Raw genomic sequence first — 21,189 nt, 5'->3', positions numbered from 1 at the left:
TGGGATTCTCAAGTCCAGACTAGTAAAGCATGCACTGAGACAAGCAGGAGGTAAATGTTTGACTAGATACATATGACTGGTGGGTTATTTTATAAAGGGGCCTGGCGTCTTGGGAGGGTGGGAAAGGGAATGAAAAAAGAAGAACTAATAGTTCTACATAAATCCACAATAAACCTTCCATTACCATCAAGTAACACACCACACTGTTGTTAAGTAAAATAACTCCCTGTTGGATTGCAAGGAGCCCACCGTGATTGATCCATTGGAGCTAGCCAGCAGACATTTGGGATTTCAGAGAGACAATGAAAAACACAAGAATATACAAGGGGATCAAACTGTCTGTAAGATTTTCAAGTGGTACTGTGGCCTGGTAACTAGCCATTTATCAGAAACTCATGGAACCTTACATAAGAAAAGCTTTAGTTCTAGGATTTCAGTTAACTTCTAAAATCTTTTTTTTTTTTTTGTATTTTAAAAGTGATTAATTGATAAGAAGTTTTGTATTACTGATAAGGTGTTTTGAAAATTGCATGTACATATACAAGGAATTTCCCCCCCCAAAAGATACACTGTAATTCCACCACAAGTTACTGGGCTCAATGCAGGAATTACGGTGTAAATTTATATGGCCTATGTTACGCAAGAAATCAGACTAGATGATCATAATGGTCTCTTCTGCACTGTGTGCAGTAGTATTTGGACAACATGAATATGACTAGCAATACAGTCAAACCTCGCAATAACGCGCCCCACGATAATGCGAATTTGGATATAATGCAATCATAAGTTGGCTCCCCTTTAAGGCCGTAATACTGTTCATGTTTTGCCGGAATACTTTTTTTACGACATTTATAAATAAACCGCGTTCTTCCGGTCTTATAGGATAAAGTGACTCGTGGCCATTGCAGGCCCATTGCACTTAGTTCTTGGGTTGTACAAGTGTATGGTGTTTGCCTATGAACTTGTTATTCATTTCCTATATTTAAAAAAATATTTTACCATTATGGATACGCCAGTTCGCAAACGCATGTCATTTTCTGCCCAAGAGAAATTGTACGCCCTGGATCAACTAAGGAAGGGCAAACAACAAACTCAGCTTGCTAGAGATCTAGGAATTAGCGAGTCCACTCTGCGAGGGTGGAAAAAAGAAGAAGAAAAGCTCCGTAGCCTACCCTGCATTCTTGAAGAGGAATCTGGTTTACAGCATAAAAAGGTCAAGTTTGCTAATGACGAAAGCCTAGATTCAGCCTTGTACCAATGGTTTGTCCAGGCTCGCTCAGAAGGAGTTCCCATTTCTGGCCCTATTCTGAAAGCTCAAGCAGAGAAATTTGATCGCCTTATCCATGGAAATGAATCCAAATTTAAGGCAAGTAATGGCTGGCTGGACAGATTCAAGAAAAGGCACACTATAAGTCAAGTTCTTGTGTCTGGGGAAATCCGCTCAGCTGATAAGGAATCCTTCTGATTCCTACCCAATTGAGCTTAAAAAGTTGCTGGAGGAAGGTTGCTACACAGCTGATCAAGTTTACAACTGCGAGGAGACTGGTTTATGCTTTAAAATGTTACCCGATCGCACCCTCGCAACCAGGACTGATAGTCACAAACGAGAAGGCTTTAAGCAGAGGAAGAACCAAGTCACTCTCTTGTTTTGCGTCAAGAAAGTCTGCCAGCCACAAAGTCAGACTTCTGATGATCGGAAAAGCAAGGTCTCCCAGATATTTTCATCATGTTAATATGAAGGCCCTTCTCTTTGAATACACCAACAGCAAGGATGCATGGATGAATAGCTCCATATTTGAAGACTGGTTCCATAAGACTTTCGTGCCAGCCATTCGGGCTCATTTGCGAAAACTCAAGCCGGAGGGAAAAGATCTCCTCCTGCTGGATAATTGCCGTGCCCACCCCCCCAATGGAAAATCTTGTCAGTCATGACAGCAAGATTAAAGTCTCTTATCTCCCGAAGAACACTATGTCAGAAATTCAGCCACTGGACCAAGGCATCATATCGGTACTTAAGCAAAACTATCGTTGCGAAACGATCAAGTGGATGGTAGTGGATAACAACTCCTCCGTCGACACATCACTGGCATCACTCACCTTGAAAGAAGTCTGTCACCTCGGCGGGAAAGCCTGGGATGCTATCTCTGCACATTGCATTGAACGATGCTGGATAAAGGGTCTTGGTCCAACTACACACGATGATGGTAATGACAACGAGCCTGAATTTACAAGATTCATTGAAGACGACGTACGTTTAGCTGAAGAAGCACTCAGAGAATATGAGCACAGTCATCATGATATCCTCAACTGGTTTTCAGCAGATGACATCTGCCCCATATATGAACACATCTCAGATGACGAAATTGTTGCAAATGTCAGCGGGAAGAATGAAGCTGCACCACCAGAGTCCGAAACCAGTGGCGCTAATGACGACAACGACGATGGCACCTCAATTCCCCCACCAAAAGTATCCGAGGCAGTAAAGCACCTAGAAGCAAGTTGGAGGTGGCTGGAAACTCCAGACGTGGACAGCGTCAAAATCCTCCAACTCAGAAGCATTCTTGACTTTGCTAGAAGCCAACAGTCCACGGCAAATAAGCAGACCATGCTAGATAGCTTTTTTAAGAAGTGATGAAATTTAAAATTATGGAGTCATTTTGCACTCTGCGCAATGATTAGTATAGTCGATTTCACATGTTTCTTTCATATACATGTAATTAAATTACTACTTTTGTGTTTAAAACAGGCTGGGATAACCGTTGCTTTTTTTACAAGACTTAAACTGACCATCTTGAAATGGTAAATTTTCATAATCCCGCTATAAAGCGACGCCCCATTTACTGCAATAGAATTTTTTGGACCCCAATTATCACGGGGTTTCACTGTATGTATTGGGCATAACAATAATGAATATAAATTACAGTATATCATAGTTTTAGGCCCAAATCACTGAAAACAGCTAGCATGAATAAATCAAACTACCATATATACTCGTTCATAAGCCGAATTTTTTTAATAAAAAAGGGAAGCACCAGAGATGGGGGTTGGCCTATGAACGAGTATAGAGAGGGAGAGGTGGGACACAGCCCCTCCCCCAAACAGAGGGAGCAAGGAGAAGCAGCACAGCCAGCAGAGCCAGAAGGGAAGAGGCGGGGCCAGAGTCTCTCCGCTTCTGGCCACACTGCTCTCCCCCCAGCCTCCAAAGCAGCTGCAGCCGTGCCGCTTGGCCCCACTCCCCAGAGCAGGCTGCGGCCGCGCCGCCCAGTCTGACCCGCCAGAGCAGGCTGCGGCCACGCTGCCCAGCCTGCTGGAGCAGCTCCAGCCAGTCCAGAGACATCTTCCCCTGGCCCTCCCCAGATAAGGATGGGAAGGGATGGGATGGGGAGAGTGTGGGGGTCCTAGGCTAGGGGTGGGGTGATGTGGGGGATGGTCACAGGGCTAACTCTCCTGAGCCCCAGCTTTCCCCCCCCCCAAAAATATTTCCCCACCAGTTGCTGTCCCGGCCCGTCAGGGTAAGCAGCTGGTGCACCGGGACACTTTGTTTACTTAGGTTTACCTCCGTGCCTGCGGACACTCGAGGTAAACAAACCATCTCGGCCCACCAGCGGCTTATCCTGATGACCCGGGAGCCAAAGTTTACTAACCCCTGAATTATAGGGTCGGCTTATGAACGTGTCATAAAAATTTCCCATTTTTACTTACCCATCGGGGGAGGGGGGGGTCGGCTTATAAATGAACCGGCTTATGCTCGACTATATACGGTAAATATTTTCATTTTCACTCACACGTCTACAACTAAATGTAGGTCATTTATGGTTAGACTAGCCTAAGGCCTGTTTTTCTAGCCAATTAAGCAGTACACAGTAGTGCCAAATAACTACATTTCCACTGTATTAAAACACTGCATTACTCTGAAGCAATTTAACAATCCTGTGGGCACAGTTTTTTCAAATCACATATATGGTCATATAGGCACCCGTAACATTATAGCAGCGTAAATGGCTGGATATGGGTAGGGCGCTACCAAATTCACCGTCCATTTTGTCAATTTCATGGTCATGGGATTTTAAAAATTGTAAATTTCATGATTTCAGCTATCTAAATTTGAAATTTCATGGTGTTGTAATTGTAGGGGTCCTGACTCAAAAAGGAGCTGTGGGAGAGTTGCAAGGTTATTGTAGGGGCGGTTGCAGTACTGCTACCCTTACTTCTGCGCTGCTGCTGACGGCAGCACTGCCTTCAGATCTGAGCAGCTGGAGAGCGGTGGCTGCTGGCTGGGAGCCCAGCTCTGAAGGCAGAGCCGATGCCAGCAGCAGCGCAGAAGAAAGACTGTAATGATATGGTATTGCCACCCTTACTTCTGCACAGCTGCTGGTGAGGTGCTGCCTTCAGAGCTGGGTTCCTGCCCAGCTCTGAGGTCAGTGCAGAAGGAAGGCTAGGCAATACCATGTCTCCCCTAAGATAACCTTGTGACCCACTGCAGCTCCCTTTTTGGGCCAGGACCCCCCAATTTGAGAAACGCTGGTCTCCCCCATGAAATCTGTACCGTATAGGATAAAAGCACACAAAAGACCCTGTTTCACAGGGGGATTTCACAATCTATGATGCGTTTTTCATGGCCATGAATTCGGTAGAGCCCCAAATATGTGATCTGGGAATCAAAATATGTATTTTTACTAGGGCTGTCAATTAATCACAGTTAACTCACACGATTAACTCAAAAAAATTAATCACGATTAATCACAGTTTTAATCACACTGTTAAACACTAGAATACCAATTGAAATGTATTAAATATTTTAGGATGTTTTTCTACATTTTCAAATATATTGATTTCAATTACATCACAGAATACAAAGTGTACACTGTTCACTTTATATTATTTTTTATTACAAACATTTGCGCTGTAAAAATGATAAACGAAAGAAACAATTTTTAAATTCACCTTTTACAAGTACTGTAGTGCAATCTCTTTATTGTGAAAGTGCAATTTACAAATGTAGATTTTTTTTGTTACATAACTGCACTCAAAAACAAACCAATGCAAAACTTTAGCGCCTACTAGTCCACTCAGACCTACTTCTCATTCAGCCATTCACTAAGACAAACAAGTTTGTTTACATTTATGGGAGATAATGCTGCCCACTTCTTATTTACAATGTCACCAGAAAGTGAGAACAGGCGTTCGCATGGGACTTTTGTAGCCGGCATTGCAAGGTATTTACATGCCCGATATGCTAAACATTCGTATGCCCCTTCATGCTTCAGCCACCATTCCAGAGGACATGCTTCCATGCTGATGACGCTCATTAAAAAAATGTGTTAATTAAATTTGTGGCTGAACTCCTTGGGGGAGAATTGTATGTCTCCTGCTGTGTTTTACCTGCATTCTGCCATATATTTCATGTTATAGTAGTCTCGGATGAGGACTCAGAACATGTTCATTTTAAGAACACTTTCACTGCAGATTTGACAAAACGCAAAGAAGGTACCAATCTGAGATTTCTAAAGATAGCTACATCTCTCGACTCAAGGTTTAAGAATCTGACGTGCCTTCCAAAATCTGAGAAGGACGAGGTATGGAGTATGCTTTCAGAAGTCTTAAAAGAGCAACACTCTGATGCGGAAACTACAGAACCCGAACCACCAAAAAAGAAAATTAACCTTCTGCTGGTGGCATCTGACTCAGATGATGAAAATGAGCATGTGTCGGTCCACACTGCTTTGGATAGTTATCGAGCATAACTCGTCATCAGCATGGACACATGTCCTATGGAATGGTGCCTGAAGCATGAAGGGACATATGAATCTTTAGAGCATCTGGCATGTAAATATCTTGTGACGTCAGTTACAGAGTGCCATGAAAACACCTGTTCTCACTTTCAGGTGACATTGTGAACAAGAACCGGGCAGCATTATCTCCTGCAAATGTAAATAAACTTGTTTGTCTGAGCGATTGGCTGAACAAGAAATAGGACTGGGTGGACTTGCAGGCTCTGAAGTTTTACATTGTTTTGTTTTTGAGTGTAGTTATGTAACAAAAAAAAAATCTACATTTGTAAGTTGCACTTTCACGACAAAGATTGCACTACAGTACTTGTATTAGGTGAATTGAAAAATTTCTTTTGGGTTTTTTTTTTACAGTGCAAATACTTGTAATAAAAAATAAATATAAAATGAGCACTGTGCACTTTATATTCTGTGTTATAACTGAAATCGATACATTTGAAAATGTAGTAAACATACAAAAATACTTAAATAAATGGGATTCTATTATTAACAGTGCAATTAATCACGTGATTAATCACGATTAATTTTTTTAATAGCACGATTAATCGCATTTACATTTTTTAATTGCTTGACAGCCCTAGTTTTGACTTTTTTATTCTGGTGGGTGACTTCCAAAGTTCATCTCTTATCTGCTTCCTCAAGTGAGGTTTTTTTTCATATTTTCACTCTAGTTTTTCATGTCTATTTATCTATACTTTTACACTCTACTTGTTTCAGTAATCTCAGTAACCCCTATTCCATATTTTTAAAAATAAAAGTTGAAGTTGTACTACATTGAAATGCAAATGAAGAATCATTCATACATCCAGATAAACAAGGGACCATATAGTGTGTGAAAAAATAGATAAGGTTTCCCACAAAAGGTGGGCACCATATTATTTGCCACCTATATTGTATGTATGTAATCCTACTAGAAATTAGGTTCTGGACAAAGAGTAAAGAAAAAAAATACAGCAAAGAACTACTGTATTAGCCATAACAAATTAGGATTCAGTTTTTGTTTTACCAAAAGGGGTAGGTGAGGAAGTGAACAGGAATATGTATTTGCTCTTCAGAACAGAAGACTAATGCTCTCCGTATTTTGGTCCAGCATACCTGAAATTTAGGGATTTTACATGTATGAGTTGGAGTAGGAAATACAAATAAATGTAAAAAATTTGTCTAATTTCTTCATAAAAGCCTGTGTTCATAGCATTATGTTCAAGAGACTTTTAAAGTCTATATTTTCCAACTAGATAGTAAAATGTTTTCTTATGGATCAAATTCAGTGAAATGTAGAATAAATCTCTCCTTTCAATCTTTGACTATTCAAAAGCAAATTTAGAAAGTGGGTATCAGGAATTTGCATTATTGTACTAATTGGATTTACTTCTAAAACTGAGTACTGAACACCATTCATACTCTAAAGATTTATAAAGTAAAATATGATAGGAAGAATTTTTCTTATATGAACAGGTGTGTCCAGGTTAAATAATAATAGTAAACATGTAAAAACCCAAATAGTTTAATATCCTTAAAATGCATTTATATAGATCACAAAACCAATCTTCCTCTCTATTAACACATTATTTGGAGTTTTATAAATGTTAAGTGCTATTTATAATTAGATTAATTACTGTGTTAAGACAAATAATTTCTGATCAAAAAGTTTTAAAATATCTGGAGGTTGTCAGACTTCTTTGTTTTTCTAATTATGTATGATAAAGGCAAAGATTATATCCAAGGTGCCCTCTTGTGGCTCAAATCAGGGAAACTCAACTGAGCTTATGTCATATAATATATAATAATGTATTGTTATGAGACTTCTGCAGTAACAAAACAATGTCAATCACTTCATGGACTAACACTCTTTCTTCTTTGTCAGGCTCCTAATTTTACTTTAAGATCATATTTCTGTGTCCATTTTTTAAAGTGTGGGTAACAAATAAGATAATATGGCAACTGTGAATATATCTGAAAGTGTCTAGTGGCACTGTCACTTTAACTGTACTGGGCCTTTTAGGATAAATACAAGCGGCATGGATTTTTTATCATTCTTTTGTAAGATCCCTTGAACAGCTCACATGGCTGCAGACCTTATGCTTGCAATGACATTAAATCTTCCAAGATTAAACATAAACCTGAATTTGGATAGCTAGCTAAGGATGAAAAAGCAAATACCTATTCAGCTATTTTGCTTTAAAACACAATTACTTATAATTTGTATGTCTATGTATACTCTAATCAAGAGCAAAATAGACTGTATAGAGCAGGGGTCGGCAACCTTTCAGAAGTGGTGTGCCGAGTCTTCATTTATTCACTTTAATTTAAGGTTTTGCGTGCCAGTAATACATTGTAATGTTTTTTAGAAGGTCTCGCTCTATAAGTCTATATATTATATAACTAAACTACTGTTATGTGTAAAATAAACAAGGTTTTCAAAATGTTTAAAAAGCTTCATTTAAAATTAAATTAAAATGCTGATCTTACGCCGCCGGCCTGCTCAGCCCACTGCCGGCCTGGGGTTCTGTTCACCTAGGCCGGCAGCGGGCTGAGTGGGGCCTGTGGCCGGGACCCCGACTGGCAAGGGGCCGGCAGCCAGAACCCCAGACCAGCAGCGGACTGAGCGGGGCCGGCACCCCAGACCAGCAGCAGGCTGAGCGGCTCAGCCTGCTGCCAGTCTGGGGTTCCGTCCGCTGGCTCCTACCAGCCAGGGTCCCGGCTGACGGCCCCGCTCAGCCTGCTGCCGGTCTGGGGTCCCGGCCCTGCCCACATAGAGTGGGTACCTACCTTCTCCCTGGTTCTGGCCCATTCTCTTCCTCTCTCTCTGCACTGGGAGGGGGAAGCTTGGCTGCCAGCGGAACCTGCCCTACAGCAGCAGCCAGCAGGACCAAGCTTGCTTCTGCGCCCTTCCCCCGCCAGAGACAGCGGTAGGCGGGGGGGGGCGGAGAAGAGCGAGCTGGGCCGGGCAGGATTTTTAATGGCGCGCTGCTGCCTGCCAGGGTCCTGGCCATCGGCCCCACTCAGCCCGCTGCCGGGGTTTGGCAGTGGGCTGAGCGGGGCCAGCGGCTGCCGCAGCGTGCCATTAAAAATCGGCTCGCGTGCCGTCTTTGGCACGCGTGCCATAGGTTGCCGACCCCTGGTATAGAGCCTGGCTTCTAATTTGAGAATTAAACCTACACCTTTATGGCCCAGAATCAAGAAGGCTTGACTCTACACACACTGTTCGCTAATTGTGGCCCATAGACCACTGATTGTCTACAGAGATGTTGCTGGTTGCCCATAGGGAAATAGCAGATCACTTATTGCTGGCTCCTACTTGCAGAGAAAAGGCTGGGCAACCAAAGTAACCGAAAATGAGGCAGAGCCATCCTAGGTGCCCTCACTAATGGCTACTGCTATATAACAGTAGGAAAGGAAACAGGAACTCAGGGACTGCAACAATCAGTAGGATTGGAGCTGCCAGCCAACAGCAAGAACTACCATCAGGAGAGGAGCCAAAGTAATTAGTATAAGAGGAATGTTCAGGGGACCAGGCAAGAAGTGTGTGGAGGATAATGGGTGCGGCCAGCCCTAGGCATTTTGCCTGCCAGGCTGGAAAATGTTTTTGGTGTGTTGGTGCAAAACAAAACAAAAACAAAAAAACCCCCAGAATAAAGAAAGAAACAACCCTCACAGGCAGCCAATCAGTGGAGAGGGAAAAAACCCAAACAAAAAATGGCCAAGTCCCACAGTGGTACCGCTTCCTTGCTTGCCCCTAAAACTGGTCCTGATAATGCAACCAAAATGGCAGAGGAGCATGCACATGAGACCAAGCAAAGAGAAAATAATGGAAGATTGGGATGAAACAAAGAACAAAATGAAGTAGCATTATTAACTTTTTTCAAAGAGAACATCAAGCCCTGCATAGCAAATAAATAGAAGAAATGATTTAAAATATTTTGCTTTAAATTGTAAATATATTTGAAGTGTACACCTACACATACACAATGCTCAAGGCCATTCATTTTCAGTTTTTATTTTGTTTAAAATTTCCTGGGAACATGTCAGTGTTTGTAATAAAAATTTTAAAAAAGGTGAAAAATCAGTGAAAAAATTAACTTTATAGTTTTCTGGGTAAATATTGGGGTTAATATTGGGATATGGAAGGACAGAAAAAAGCAACAAATAGAGAAAAGTAAAAGTATTAAAAATAAAAGCAGTTTAATGCTGTGGTTTATTTAATGAACTGTACATTAACAGTATGTACACATATGCACACACAGGAGAGAGAGAGTGTATGTATGTATATCTTCCACTACATTGCCTTATTTTAATAGACAGCCTCACATTTACACTTAGACTAAATTATGATTAACATCTAATTAATATCTAATGTAACGTGTTGGATTTTTTGTAACAATCAATATTTCTATGTATCTAGGTGGTCCAAAATTTGCATGCAAATCAGTAAGAACCAAATAATAGCATTTCTAAAACCTGGGAATTTTTCAGTAAAAACAAAAAAAGGGTCTTAATATTATTGTTGGTATGGACTCTTAAACATTTCTGTGATGTGAAGCATGCTCATTCTTTTATGCCTCACATTTTCACCAAAGTTACATCTTCTTTCAATACTTTGTTTTTGAACTTTTATTTTAAATATGCACAAAGATGTTAGGACGAAGAAATGCAAGTGGTCCTTTGTAAAAACAGCAATGTGTAGATGGTGCACAGTGGTTTGACAATTCACTTATAAACAAAACAGAAAATCCATCTATTATACACTAACATAATAACAATTCTTGTTTTCATTTATTCACGTTTTGTTGGCAGTTTCTATCAAACAGAATGTAAATCACTGTTTTTTTAAAACATAGAAACATGAACACACTCAATAAAGAGAATGTAATTATGAAAAAAATGTATACCTTTTTGGCCTTTGTTTTCTTTTCATAAGACTCTGATAAGCGTTTTCTTTTTTCCTGAACTGCATCTTTGGAAAATAAATATTCAAATTCACTAGTATCAACTATGCCAGGTTCTTCTAATGAGTCCCATAAAGTTGGTATAGATGTTTTGCTAAAAACAAATAAATAAAATTAAAATTTCACAACAAATATTTTACAAAAATATATTTTCCTCGTTAGATTTTAAAACCAGAACAGCAACTGAGTACAGCCAGCAGACAAATAACTTTTCCTCTTTTGTTTACTAGACTGGGTAGTGTCAAAAGAAATTGCAGAAGGCAGCACTAAAAAGTACTACAACATTTAAGTACTTATCTAAATTATTCAAGCCTACTGGTTATCAAAAATTACTATTTATTATTTGTACTGCACTAGAATGTTGGGTCACCAATCAAAGATCAGGATAATACCTTGTGAAAACAGGCTTTCAAGAGAATTCTCATTTCAGTTAGAGTATGTCAACACTGCATTGGGGAGGGTGTTTGACAGCTTGGGTAGACAGATGTGTGCTAACTCTATTTAAGCTTCCATGGTAAAAATAAAAGTATAGCTGGGGTAGCATAGGCAGTAGCTCAGGCTAGACACCTGAGTACAAACCTTCCTGGTCCCCCTGGCTATGTACTTGGGCAGTTAGCCCAAGTCACTGCCTATGATACCCCCAGCTACACTGCTATTTTTAGCACATCAGGTCAAGCAAAGCTAGCATGTGTCTGTCTACCTGTGCTGGGAAGCATGTTCCCAGATGCTGTGTAGACATACCCTTATATGGATGGAAATATTGCAACAGCAGCCTTGTGTTATTCTGGCTCATCTGCTTAGAACAAGGGAATGCACTATGCAAATGAAAAGTAATAAAAATATTTGGCCGAACTTTTCTGAACCTCAAGGGAAAAGTTTTGTGTTATTTATCTTATCAGTGAGATTCAGTTCACTTCAGATGAAATGAAAATGGCTATGTGCTTTCTATTCACTATTACTACGAGTTTGAGGAACTGGAATGGGGGTCTACTAGCATTCTGAATCCCTTAATACACTGTAAGTTTTAAAGAGGGAAGGTAGTTTTGCTTTCACGCATCTTCCAAGAATGACTTGGTGCATGCAGAACTCACCCTCATTAGTGTTTAAACATAGAGATGTGTGAGTACAACTCTCCTGGCTTTATCCAAAGTTTGGGAAATCAAACACAAAGCGCACTTAAGGAAGGAAGGAAGGAAGGAAGGAAGTGGGATAAAATTATCCTCAGACTATTCTTAACTTCTATTGATAAGCTTGAAATTCTGAGTCTATTTCTTCCAGCAGGTGTCACTAACAGGCAATGGTATTATTAACAGTCATGAAATGAGGTGGAATTGCAGTGGTGGTGGGGGGGGGGAAACTGCGTAAATATGCACATGGCTGCTGTCATCAAATGATTACTCTGATTAGGTGCAATATGTAACAGAATTTAATATATATCTGGAGAGGGGGGGAGGGGAGGAAGGAATAAGCTAAAAGAATGCAAATAATTATTTTCTATCCATTTGTGATTCATTTACCCTCTTTCCAGTGGGACTGCCAGTACTTTTGTAATTGGATATCAAGACTGGATATCTTTCTAAAAGATATAGTGTAGCTCAAACAGAAGTTATGGGCTTGATGCAGAAATCACTGGATGAGGTTCTATGGCCTGTGCATGGAGAAGGTTAGACTAGATGATCACAAAGGCACTAACATCTATTTCTCAGCACACACACTCTACACAATGCCGAATATGTACGTTTAATTTTGGGACTGTAGTCCAAAAAATATGAAACTCCCCATTCCAAAATATTTTGTTCCCTTTATGTTAGAAATCCTTTTCACTGTAAAGTGAACTGACTTTTTATTAAACACTTCATTTTTCTACCTGATGTTTCACACTGATGATCCCAAATTATATTATTTGTGTTATACTGGAAATAAAATTGTAGAATTACTGATTCCCTCAGAGGCCTCACCAAAAAAATGAAATGACGCTTTCATCAGAATAAACTCAACAAGGTTTAAATAAATAAAATACTTTCAGATTTAAGCACATTTTAACAACCTAATCAGATGTTCATTTTACTGTAACAGATCATTCATCAGAAGGGTAGCCGTGTTAGTCTGTATCCACAAAAACGAGGAGTCTGGTGGCACCTTAAAGACTAAAGATCATTCATATGATTTTAAAATTAATAAAACCAAAATATTTTTTAAAAGTAAATATATTTTTGTCTAAAATGTACTTCAGAAATAAACCTTTTATTTTAATGTATAAATCAAAGATTAGAGAGTATCCTGTCTGTGCTACTGCACTGATATGCCTACACGCCTGTTCCAAAATCATAGATGCATAGATTTTTAAGGCCAGAAGGAACCACAGGGATCATCTAATTTCACCTACTGTATGACACAGCCATATAATTTCACCTTAATTCCTGCAACTTCTGGTTGAGCTAGAAATACTTTGCTCCGAATCAGAAGGGAATCCTCCTTTTAGCTAAGTCACTTTGAGTTCTTTGCTACTGTAATTAACCACAAGAAATGTCAGAGAACATAGCAGAACTTGAAAGAAATCTTCAGAAAATGAACTCTGAAAAGCAGAAGTGTCTATGTCTCTCTGTCTTTTCACTGAGTGATGCTGTAAGCAGAGCTGGTGAGGAAAATGCCAATTCATCAAACCTAAAATTTTTCATGGAAACATGTCAGGTTTGATGAACTTTTGACAACCACCTGGCAGGCTACTAGGAACCCCAGGCTTCCAGAATCTGAGAGGTCAGTCTCACCAGGCAGATTGCCTTGGAATTGCAGTCCTATGTGGACTGCCCCAGGGCTTCCAGACTCCCAGGCCAGTTGGCAGCCCAGAGATCCTTCAAACAATTATGCATATACTTAACCGTACTCCCTTGGACTCCCACAGAACTATTCACAGAAGTTAAACATAGATAACTAGTTGCAGGATTGGGACCAAAGAGGACAACACACTCCCTGCCCTAAAGATCCTGCAATCTAAAATGACAAGACAGGCAAGCAATAATAGACAAACTCTTTGAAGCGATATTGAATACACATCCTCTGCTTTTTATTTTGCCCTGTGCCTATTTGCTATATTTGTCAATCTTGCCTATGACCTATTACTTTTAAACTTTTACAAATTTTAGTTATAGTTTTCCATTTTAAAAGCCATTGCTTATTATCTATTGTTGTGCTTTTTAAAGCTTGGCCTATCTTCTGATTTTTTTAAAAAACTTTTTTTCCTTTCATATTCCTGTTTTTTTGGGGGCGGGGGGGCTCTATCTTTAACTCTTCTTTGTTGTCTTTAAAAACAACAACAACAACGCTGTACATGCTCATCCTCACGATACATAAATTATATCTATAAATCCAAATAAAATAACTTTTTACCTGCTATCTTTGATTTGTATCCTAGTCCAGTACAAAGGCTTCATGGGACAGTTAGGTTCAATGGCAGGCTTTCGAGGACCTTGGTTTGAAGACAGAGTGCTATTGAAAAAGAACCCAGGAGGTGGCGGTGGAGGAGGAGGCCCATTTCCCGGTAGAGGTGGCCCAGAGCCAGGCAGGGGAGGTGGACCAGGAGGCCCAAAACCTGGGAGTGGTGGTGGTGGTGGCGGCGGCAGTGGCGGCGGTGGAAGATTCCCACAACCTGAAGGAAGTGGCAGTGGCCCAGATCCAAACTGGGATGTCAATAGAGTGGATGCCAAATCTGGTAACAAGGGAGGTGGTGGAGGAACTAAAGCTGGTAGTGAAAGTTCAGGAAGAGGTGGTGGTGGTGGTGGTGGTGGTAGAGATGCTAACATTGGTTTCTGTTCACAAGATGCGAGACTTTCTGAAATCTGTGTACAGTGACATGGTTCCTTATTGTCATTTGGGGCAGAAATACTATGATTTAAAGAAGAAATATTAAGCTTTTTAGGTACCATTTGGTTATTCTTCACTGGTATATTTTCCTCTTTACTAGGCTTTATGAAGGTTTCTCTGTCAGTTTGTATATATACATTTCTGTACGTCTTTGGTGGGTTATCATCTTCAGTGGATACACAGACGTCCTTTGCTTCCTCATTTCTTCTATTTAATTTGTTTTCCAGTTCATTCTTGAGATTTGCAATGGTTTCCTCAAGCTTTGTGTTCGATACAGCATGCTCTCCACGAATATGAAAGATCTGGAGTTCAAACTGAGACTGTGGAAAAACAACAAAAAACACCATGTAAAAACTGTGTATAATTAGGTATTAGATAAGGATGTGACACACTTTAGGCAGATATACTGCATACTAAAAGAGAGGAGAATTTTACAGGTTTCTGAGTTCCAAAATTCTTTCGTTCATCTATGAAAATTCCTAGACTTAATTAAATTTAGGAAATGTAAAGGATTTTACTTCTGTGTAAAGCACATAAATAATTACTCAGAATACATCAAAAATGCAGTTTGCTAACTAAGGTCTAGATTGTAACTTGCCTTATTGCAAACACGTAAGACCCCCTCTCTCAGCCTTAAGCAGCATCAGTGCTTTCAGACTCTTGTATCCGGAACCAGGTTCGGGGGGAGCACAGCATCTGAATACCAGGTGCTCCTTCCAGGGAACAAATGGGTGGGGAAAGGAAAGCACCAATGCTCCGCCTTCCCTATGTGCTCTCTCGCATTGCTGGCAGGGTGTATAAAGGGAAGAAACCTGCAACCTTTCAAGGGCTGAAGTAAATTACCTCCTTTCACCTTCCCTCCACCAGAACACGGGAGGATATGTGGATCCAAGTAATTCAGTCTAACTGTAAATGAGTGTTACCTGGCTGCATTAAAAAAAAAAAATCCTTTGCCTATATACAAAACTTTTGATTCCTTTCTGCATTTCATTTTTTTAATTGGTGCTTTTGAATTGGCCTTTTTTAAATTTTTCTCTTTCATCCATTTGTATTGACTATACATTGTCATTAACATCCATTTCAGCTGGTTTTCTTTTTATGTTCACTAATATTAATTTTTTGTTCATTGTTTGCTTGTTTATTGGCTTTATTCTTTGCTGGTTTTATCTTAAAATCAGTACTGTACTTTTGGACATTATTCAACACTTTTTAATATTAAAAAATTAAAATTATTCAATTAATACTATTTACAATGTTTAATTAGAAATATCTGGTTTAAATGGCTTCAGATTTCATGTCACATGCATTGTATTCAGTGCTAGCTCTCACAGATACACAGTATATGCTTAACATACTGAGAAATTAGAGAACAATTTGAACTATACAACCTCTCAAAAAACTCCCCTTTTCTAAACTTTTTACAGGAGTTTTTAAAATTTTTAAATTTTAAAATTCCTTCTTTCTTAAAAACAATACTAGAGTATTAAAAGTACTCCCCACTAACAATTGCTCTCTTTACAAACATAAACCCCCCACCTTCATGTGTACAATTTTTATTTAAAAATTTAAAATGCCATATTTTTTCAAAAGGCAATTTAACCTACAGCTAGTAAAATCATCCTTTGGACCCAAAGGGGTATTAAAGAGATTTTGTTGTGAAAAGTACAAATGACAGGCATTAAAAAAAAATCTAAACAATGAAGAAAAACTAAACTTTCATATCACAAAACTTTGGTTTTTATGCTATGAAATTAAATGGATGTAGAGTGTTACAAACACTCTAAGGCAGTCACCTGTATTATAGTAATGAATGTGATAAAAAATACAAAATGTGTGATCATTCAAACATCTCTGCAAAGTAATCAGATAGTGATGAGCTTAACAAAAAACAACTACAACATCAAAAACACTTCCCCTCCCAGTCACTAGTGAAAAGCTCACACAAATAAAAAAGGAACATTATTGATTGACAGGGGAGACACTTAAATTGACTACCGGTATATATCAAGTGCTGTCAAAAGTGAACGAAAAGACAGATTTTGAGTAAATGCTCCTTTTCTCTATAAAAATGTATAAAGCCAGAGAAAGTGAACTAAGAACTGAACACTGCAAACACTAGCAGACTTTGCTTTTTACTGTAAGTAATCCCATTTTGTTAGTTTTTAGAACTACACTAAGTAGTATAAATATTTGCAAGATCATGCCCTTGGATACAAATGTCTCTAAAGTTTCACATCCTATGATACTGTACACTTTCTGGTCCTCTCAAATATAGTCGTCAGCACACCGAAAGACATTTAAAAACAACAGACCACTTCAAGCTCTGTTTCCCCCCATTGTACTGCTTCTCTACCAAAGTTTATTGTGATTTATTTTAGTTACTAGTTCAAACACTCCCCCCTGCCCCAACTCAAGGATCTGATCTGTATATGATGTAATGTCTTTGAAAAATGCAGTGGATTTCTCTCTAAATAATTCAGCAATTTTATGTTTTATCATAGTATTTTTCCCTACTGTTTTAACATAAAAAACTTCCCAACAGAACAAAATGGGAGAATAAAACTATTTGCTTTTCAAAGTGAAAGCTTTTCCTACTGTAAAACCAAAACAGTGTCCTTTAAAAAAAATAATCTCTAGGACAAGCAAAGTAAATTGTCTAAACTACTTGATGGATTTAATTAGGTACCAAAGCAATTGTGATGTGTGTGTGTGTGTGTGTGTGTGTGTGTGTGTGTGTGTGTATTTTAATATACAGTGTGGTTTAAAACTATTGCTTTGACTCAAAGAAAACTGTCTCTTAGGTGATAATTTTATGCTTTGTCTTTTGCTTTTTTAATTAGTTTATATGGTTTTCTTTTAAATAACTTTCCACTGTAAGAAACAACAGAATTATTTTTTTCAGCCAAGTATGATTTGTCATATTTTTCTCTGGATTTTTAAGGTCAAACTGTAAGGAACAGAATCCCCAAAACTTTGTTTCTTTCCCTAAATATTTTACTATAGAGATATCTTACACTGAGATTTAACATTTATCATCAGGCAAAATCACACAGGCCAAAAGAAAAGTAGCTCCAACAATATTATATATTGGAAATCTGACCTGCAGAGGATCTAGTCAATAGGGAAAAAGAGTGTCCTTTTATAATGATGAACTGCATTTCAAGAGAGTAATAAACTACAGTCTCCAAAAGAGAAGTTTGCCTTGGTATTTACCTATGTCCATACTACCAACATCCCAGAAAAATATTGTTAACTGTTAACTGAAAAACTGTTCAAAAACATCATTACAAACAATTTTATTTTAGATAACTTCATATACAATACTATGTAACCATTTTCAGCAAAGCAAATTTAAAAAGTGGTTTTCAAATCCATTTGCCAGAAGCAGCATATGACTGTCTAGGTGATTTCTACCGCTGCTTCAGATGCCAGCTAAACATGAAATAAAAGATGAAAATCCTAATTTGAAATATTCTCCAAACCAAATCAGCGTGAAAATTTAGTGGCATCAAATACGGGATAATAACATTAATTAATTAATTAATTAATAACATTACATTTACAGTCAACTTTTAATGTGAAGAAAATACTATTCTTTCTTTTACCTATAACAAGTGATAAAATATTATACTTTGACACATTCCTAATTCTATAGCTTTATAAACAAAATACAAAATGAAATGATGAAAGTGATTTTCAAATTGCTATCATTTATTGGGGCTACTTACAAGGATTTACCTAGCCAGATATCTGTATAACATATAGAGTATTCACCAACAAGCGTCCACACATTTGATCTAACATGGCTGGATTTAGTTCATATAAAGTTAACAGTGAAAAGCCTAAACTTGACACTTAAAGTGGTATTTAAGACAACAACACAGGAAAAGCATTTGTAACTGAGAAGAAGCCAAGAACAGTACGATCTCATGACAAAGAAGTAAAAAAACCTCTAGAACTATCTTCTCATTTTGATGTCTCTGGTACCTCCAATGATGGTCTGAAAAGAGTGGGCTGTTGGAATCACTGCCCATTATGTATAAAAACTTTCTGACAAAATCTATATGACTGCCTGCAAAAGGGACTCTACACACTGGAACCAGAGCAGAGTGAAGTATTTTTTCTTGCTTTGTCCACAGTAAACATGTGTTTAAAAAAAAGTGGAAAAACTGATGTTGTTACGAACCTTGTTTGTGCCAAACGCTGTGGAAAAACTGTTTATTACTAATTCGGTTTTATGAAAATTCTCTTGCAGAGCCAAGGACAGTGAGATTATCTGGATTATCTGCCACGGAGTTTGGACCAGACTGGAGACTAATCAGATGTCTGTGCCTAATTCCTCCCCGCCCCGCCACCCATTTTTCTAAATCTTACGTTCCTATGTCAATTCTTGAAGTCCTACATTACATTTTTTTAATCTGCTTGTCCTTGTGTGTTCCCTCTCCTCCATCTTTGGATCTCTCCTTATGCAATAAGTAATCCACATTGATGAATTTAGGGGCTATTGCTTGCTGAAAGATAAACAATCTTTCAGATGAAATTATAAAGGCTATATATATATATATACAGTAGATGCCACATACCACACTGCAAGTCATTCTACTGAATACATTTAGTTGCAACATCTGTAAATTCAAATTGCAAATGCATTTCTTGTTACCAAAATCCTAACTGGCTCATTAATGTGCTATAAAAACCACTAAGATATTTAAACATACAACTATGTAAAACTCATAAAAAGGAAGATGCTAATAAAATATTTAAATATGAACAAAATCCAAATAAGTTCTGAAGATATTTATTGTGACAAGAAGGCAAAGAACAGAGAAGCGAGACAGGATTTGATGTCTTTGGGAAGTTTTGTTTATATGAGCCCACCTGCAGCCAGGTCCAACCTCCCCCACCCAGCGCCTCCCACCCACTGGCAGCCCTGCTGATCAACTTCTTCCCCTCCCTCCCAGTGCCTCCCACCCACCATGGATCAGCTGTTTTGGGGGAAGGGGTGGAGTGGAGATGGGACCTGGGGCGGAGCAGGGGCAGGAAGAGGCAGGGCGGGGTGGAGGCTTGGGAGAAGCGGTGGACTGGGGGCGGGGCCTGGAGCAATGTGGGCATTGAACACAGCAGGAGCAAGGAGGTTTTGTTTTGCACTATTGTGGCTGTAGGAGTTAAACATGGTCTCACAAACATGGGGCCGAACTATGCCTCCTTGATCTGTGTGTAGAGAATCCTTTCTGTGCAGATCTCCTCAGGTAGTTTATACCTGTAGCGCTTTGCTGTGAATTAGGGCATTGGTGTTTTATGGTGCTGTCAGCTTTCCTATATGACTACAGTACACCAGCATCCCAACATATAATGGATCAAATTTAGTGACTATGAATATATTTTTTTCTGTCCTAAAAGCTGTAACAAGAAGTCATTTTTTTCAGGACTCTCAGATTTGAGAAGGTGAAATTGAGCAAATAGCTGTACATCACATTTTAAACAATTGATCAACTGATGGTTTTGTTTTGTCCTAAACTAAAAACAAAAACACCAACTGATACCATTATTAGGGTGTTAGGGTGAAGGTAACACCCTTACCATTTAAAAGCCGGGCATCAGGCAGAAACCTGGCTCTTTTTGGACAGCTACAGTTCTCTTCTCTTGCTGAAAAATCTTTTCACATATGACATTCAATGATATTTAGTGGAACTGAGCCTGAAGGGCAAGAGAAATTTTACAGAGCCAAGACTATAGTAGAAACATGTCCCTACAACTCACTTCAGAAGCATAGTTTATATAAACCAAGCAACATTTCTGCTTAAGAACACTGAGCTTGGAGTGTATGAACTACAGCTTTAGGAAAATGCTTCAAAAAGTTATAGTCCAATGCATTCCCCTATTTTAAAATTACATATTTTGTCTTGCTCACAGATGTAGAAATGGATTTCAAACAATTTATTGGGTGTTGCATTGAAAGGACTGGATAAATGCCACCAACACAGATGATAGCTTCACCAGATAAAAAAATATTCAGAATTCAAGATAGCACTGTTAGTTCAGTTAGGGCCAATAAATCACAGAAGTACTTCAAATGCTAGATATAAGCCATTTCATTTTACTTCCAGATACATATATACATTTGAGGTGTAGTTTTTTTGGCCCAGGGAAGAAAAATGAAGACCTCTAACAACTACTCCCATGTGTAAGTAAGGAAATATAAACATGCATTATATAGGCGCTTTGAGCTAATCTATAATTTAAATTATATTGAGATTTACTCTTACTGCAGGACTTAAACCCCTCTTTCAAAAAAAATTTAATGACTGAATTTCTTCACCAAATTTGACCCATTAATTCTGCAAAGGATCATTCATTTTTCTCTCTCTTTTTCCAAGAGATGACTTTTCAAAGATTTAAAGAAGAATGATTTTTAAATGTTCTTTTTAAAAATTTGGGTCTGGGAGTCCAGGGTTTTGGGATTTTTTAAATTGTACCTCAAAATATGACCAACTATAGTTTGCACTAACATCAAACTTCATATACAAATGTCCCTGACATCTCAAGCACAGACCAATTTAAAATTTCAAAATTAAATAAAAGTAAAGTCATCC

General features: G+C 38.6%; 1 protein-coding gene across 1 annotated transcript in view; it reads right to left on the bottom strand.

Moving 5' to 3' along the window:
• The window catches only part of FMN1 (formin 1), a 338,092-nt gene that overhangs the window by 155,607 nt on the left and 161,296 nt on the right, over positions 1-21,189 (bottom strand). Inside the window, exons 6-7 of the mRNA XM_026651453.2 lie at positions 14,123-14,916; positions 10,679-10,829 (exon numbers count right to left, since the gene is read on the bottom strand). Coding sequence (XP_026507238.1) covers positions 10,679-10,829; positions 14,123-14,916 — 945 coding nt within the window. The remainder of the gene's footprint in view (positions 1-10,678; positions 10,830-14,122; positions 14,917-21,189) is intronic.

This window comes from Terrapene carolina, unplaced genomic scaffold (assembly GCF_002925995.2).
Source record: "Terrapene carolina triunguis isolate 2854851 unplaced genomic scaffold, T_m_triunguis-2.0 Scaffold96, whole genome shotgun sequence".
Classification (NCBI taxonomy): domain Eukaryota; kingdom Metazoa; phylum Chordata; order Testudines; family Emydidae; genus Terrapene; species Terrapene triunguis.
Note: the sequence above shows the minus strand (reverse complement) of the source record. Positions and strands in the feature narration are given on the sequence as shown.